This window comes from Triticum dicoccoides, chromosome 2B (assembly GCF_002162155.2).
Source record: "Triticum dicoccoides isolate Atlit2015 ecotype Zavitan chromosome 2B, WEW_v2.0, whole genome shotgun sequence".
In the NCBI taxonomy this organism is placed as follows: Eukaryota; Viridiplantae; Streptophyta; class Magnoliopsida; order Poales; family Poaceae; genus Triticum; species Triticum dicoccoides.
Window position 1 is genome coordinate 745,152,383 of NC_041383.1, and position 3,648 is coordinate 745,156,030.

The following is a 3,648-nucleotide window of genomic DNA, read 5'->3' on the forward strand; positions in this document are numbered from 1 at the left end:
TCATCCATGTAGGATTTTGTTGACGTGGTGAATGTTATAGCCGGCTGACTAGGATCTACTATACTTGCTCTACTATACTTGAAACAAAGGCTTAATGCTAATGATTAGTGGGCAGCAAGCACGAGACTACTTAATTATGCTTAGAAAGATTGCATGTATCGATCGACAGGTCGGGAGCACAACATGTGGCACGAGGCATTGTTAATTTGACTTTCCTAGCTAGACTTGACTGGCTGCTTAGAAGGTCGCCTTTCCTTTCTGTGAAATCTTAAGTACTCCAAATATACTTAACAACGCGAACAATCACGCACATCAGTGTGACCAAGTTCACACTTGAGTCGGCATGCACGCAGATAAACCATGGAGCATGCATGTTTGTGTTGTTACTGAGACAGACCATGTTATGAGTTTGCTCGGATTTACTCTTCAGGGTGAAAACTAAAAATCTAATCTCCGTGCATGGATCTAACGCTGTAACGCGTCGTTGCTGAAGCACTTTACTCATAGTCCGAGTGCTGTCATTGGTGGTATTTGATGTTGATGGTTGCTACTGTATGCTTTAGTTTGGTTCGACGAGACTTTTGAGGGTCACGTTTTCCCTTTTTGTCATTTGTGTGTGCTTTTGTGTTGGTTGTGTGTATCCTCGTCATGTAGAAACCGGGTGCATATCCATAATACTTGTATTCTCTTGATATGACATTATGGGTTAATAAACATACCCTTTATTAGAAAGAAAAACCTGAGCCAAAGAAAATCAGTTCGACTCAAGACGGTTAATGGCTAGGATTATATTCATGTTTACTAGATCTCTCCTTCGAATTAGCTGGGAGGTACCGAGTACTATTGAGTATTGACTCGAGAAGTGCAGGTTGTTTCCTAGCCTAAACAAGCCAAAGAAAATCAGATTGCGATGCTACTACTCCAGCTCAGTGTAGCTTGCATTGGTGTGGCATCATAAGTAGCTGCAGAGACTCAGACACCATCACAGGACAGAGAGGCGACAATCGATTCACGCTCTGACCACACTTTGATCTGATCTATTCGGTACCTGGCAGAGCCGTGGTAGCTCAAGCTCGCTGCCGGCATGGAGGTGAATGGCAAGAAGCCGTACGTCATCGCGGTGATCATACAGGTCATCGCCACCGGCATGCTCGTCACCTCCAAGGCGGCGTACAACCAGGGGTTCAACACCTACGTCTTCGTCTTCTACCGCCAGGCGGCCGCGTCTCTTCTCTTGCTGCCTCTTGCCATTGTCCTCGAAAGGTACTGCCTCAGAGCTAACTATCTATCTCGTACTACTTGAGCTATACTTCTAGCAAGGGAACCATGCATGCAAGTAAGGTCGATGATGAGTTGCAAACTGATTCCCAGGAAAAACATGCGGTTAATGTCGTTCCAGTTGCTAATGAAGCTGTTCCTCTATGCCTTACTCGGGTAAGTAAGCAACGCATGCTGCTTGTCCATCTCATCAATCGCTGCACCTAATTACTACTAGCAGTGTATGTGCAACTAATTGGAGATGAATGACTGATCGATATTTTCAGGACTACATTTAGCTTGAATCTGTACAATGTGAGCCTCAAGTTAACATCTGCAACCGTGGGGTCTGCAACCAGCAACTCCATGCCCGTGGTCACCTTCTTCATAGCGCTACTGCTGAGGTACGTACCAATTGATCCAGCCAACTACTACTACATGATTAAGCTACTTGCTCCCTCCGTATCAAAATATAAGATGTTTTTTGATACGAAGAGAGTATCAAAAAATATCCTATATTAATTTTGATACAAAGGGAGAAGTTGTTAGTACGTACATAAGTGACATGTACACTTGGCCACAGGATGGAAGTGGTGAAGCTGAGGAGCCCCTCGGGAATGGCCAAGGTGGCCGGCGTCGGGCTCTGCCTCGCCGGGGTGCTCGTCATCGCCTTCTACGTGGGTCCGTCCCTGGACCCGGTGAACCATCACCGCGCCTTTGCTGTTGCAAACGGAGAGGCTGGTGCGAAGAGGGGGACGTGGATCCTGGGCACGTTGCTCATGGTGCTCGTCAACGTGACGTGGTCCCTGTGGATCGTCCTGCAGGCCGCGCTGCTCAAGGAGTTCCCCCACAAGCTGCTCGTCACGGCGACGCAGTGCGTCTTCAGCGCGGCGCAGTGCTTAGTCGTCGCGGCGGTCGCCGAGAGGGACTTCTCCAGGTGGCAGCTGGGGTTCGACGTCACATTGGTCGCCGTCCTCTACACCGTAAGGCTTCTCAATTCTCTGTCTTGATAGTGCTGCCAATGGATTATGGATGGATGCATGGAGTGGTGGATTGATTGATGTATGGTTCAAAAATTCAGGGGTTTGTGGTGACGGGAGTGTCGTACTACCTGCAAGCATGGTGCGCCGACATGAGAGGGCCGGTGTTCCTCGCCGTGTGGAACCCGCTCTGCTTCGTCTTCACCATTTTCTGCTCCTCCTTCTTCCTCGGGGAGATTGTTCACCTCGGCAGGTACGTGGCGACCATCGACGACTAAGCTTTCAGCTGCACAACTGGTCTATCAGTCTATCCTTGCGAAACTCCACTTCATTTACTCTTCTTTTTCATTAATTTTGGCAGTATCTTGGGTGGAATTCTTCTCGTTGGAGGTCTGTACAGCGTGCTGTGGGGTAAAAGCAAGGAGAATCGGACTGGGCCATGTGGCGAGCCGATTATGATGATCCATGGCGTGGGTGACAGGGAAATCTGCAGATGAGGAGGAGAAGAATGCGAGGAGCAAAAAAGTTAACGGGGAGATGGAACACGATAAAGAAGCAACGATATTGCCTGCTGAACAAGTCTGATTTGATCGACTAAAGGAAGCTCCTTCTTCTCATGGGATGCATCCATTATTCGAGTAACTGTGGACTCTGTCCAATTTAAACCACATAGCAGGGGAACAGAAAAACAGGTTGTATTAAAATTGAGAAACTTATTTTGAGATGGAGGAAGTAGGTGCTTAACCTTTTGCAAATCTTCACCTAAATTAACTTGCATACTACTAAGCCTTACACTGTTACACTGCAAACTTTGAAGGTGTGCAACTTTTAGTCCATATGTTGTATATATGCAGTAACGGATATGTGGATGGTTGGGTGTTTGCTCCCAAAGTCTTACAAATATGAGTTTGCATGTTCTATGCGATCAATAAATTGTGATACAAGGTTGTATGCATTACAGGCTTAGCGCATTATGGACCAGTGCGTGCCTGCACCGTAGCAAAAAATGGGCTAAAGGGAGTATATACACACATACAACATGACAACAAGCGTGTGCATCATGCTGATGCAGAGGTCGGGGGCAATCCTCCTTTTCAAAAAAAAAACATGAAAACAAGCGTAATTGACCCGGAAACCCTACTTGTTCTTTTTGCACTGGTGTAGAATTTGCTAAGCACTTATTCTATGGTTGTACCTCTCAAGAAAAAACTTATCCTTTGTTTGTAACATGGTTAGAGCTACTTGGGGAATTATTATAGGTCATTATTGGTGCTACTTGTTGCCCCTCCTTTCTCTGGCAAAGCGTAGTGTGGCTATATTATTCCTTCTTACCTAGGGTGTCACAAGTTTTATATGATATGCATTGCTGTTGTTTGCTGGGGCATTTGGACCAAAAGGAACATATTACCTT

At 46.3% G+C, this 3,648-nt stretch overlaps 1 protein-coding gene across 1 annotated transcript; it reads left to right on the plus strand.

Annotated features, from left to right (window-relative positions):
• Positions 1-1,003: 1,003 nt before the first annotated feature.
• On the plus strand, positions 1,004-3,046 carry LOC119368561 (WAT1-related protein At5g64700-like). Its single transcript, XM_037633787.1, has 6 exons — positions 1,004-1,263; positions 1,372-1,434; positions 1,545-1,661; positions 1,841-2,240; positions 2,339-2,490; positions 2,599-3,046. The coding sequence occupies exons 1-6, from the start codon at positions 1,085-1,087 to the stop codon at positions 2,732-2,734; spliced, it is 1,047 nt and encodes a 348-aa protein (XP_037489684.1). The 5' UTR covers positions 1,004-1,084; the 3' UTR covers positions 2,735-3,046.
• Positions 3,047-3,648: the final 602 nt, after the last annotated feature.

What these genes read in the sequence shown, in the direction of transcription:
- LOC119368561 (XM_037633787.1), top strand. Translation starts at nt 1,085, where the DNA reads ATGGAGGTGAATGGCAAGAAGCCGTACGTCATCGCGGTGATCATACAG. An exon ending in CTTGCCATTGTCCTCGAAAG is followed by an intron (nt 1,264 to 1,371) that starts GTACTGCCTCAG and finishes ACTGATTCCCAG; the next exon opens with GAAAAACATGCGGTTAATGT. An exon ending in TTCCTCTATGCCTTACTCGG is followed by an intron (nt 1,435 to 1,544) that starts GTAAGTAAGCAA and finishes CGATATTTTCAG; the next exon opens with GACTACATTTAGCTTGAATC.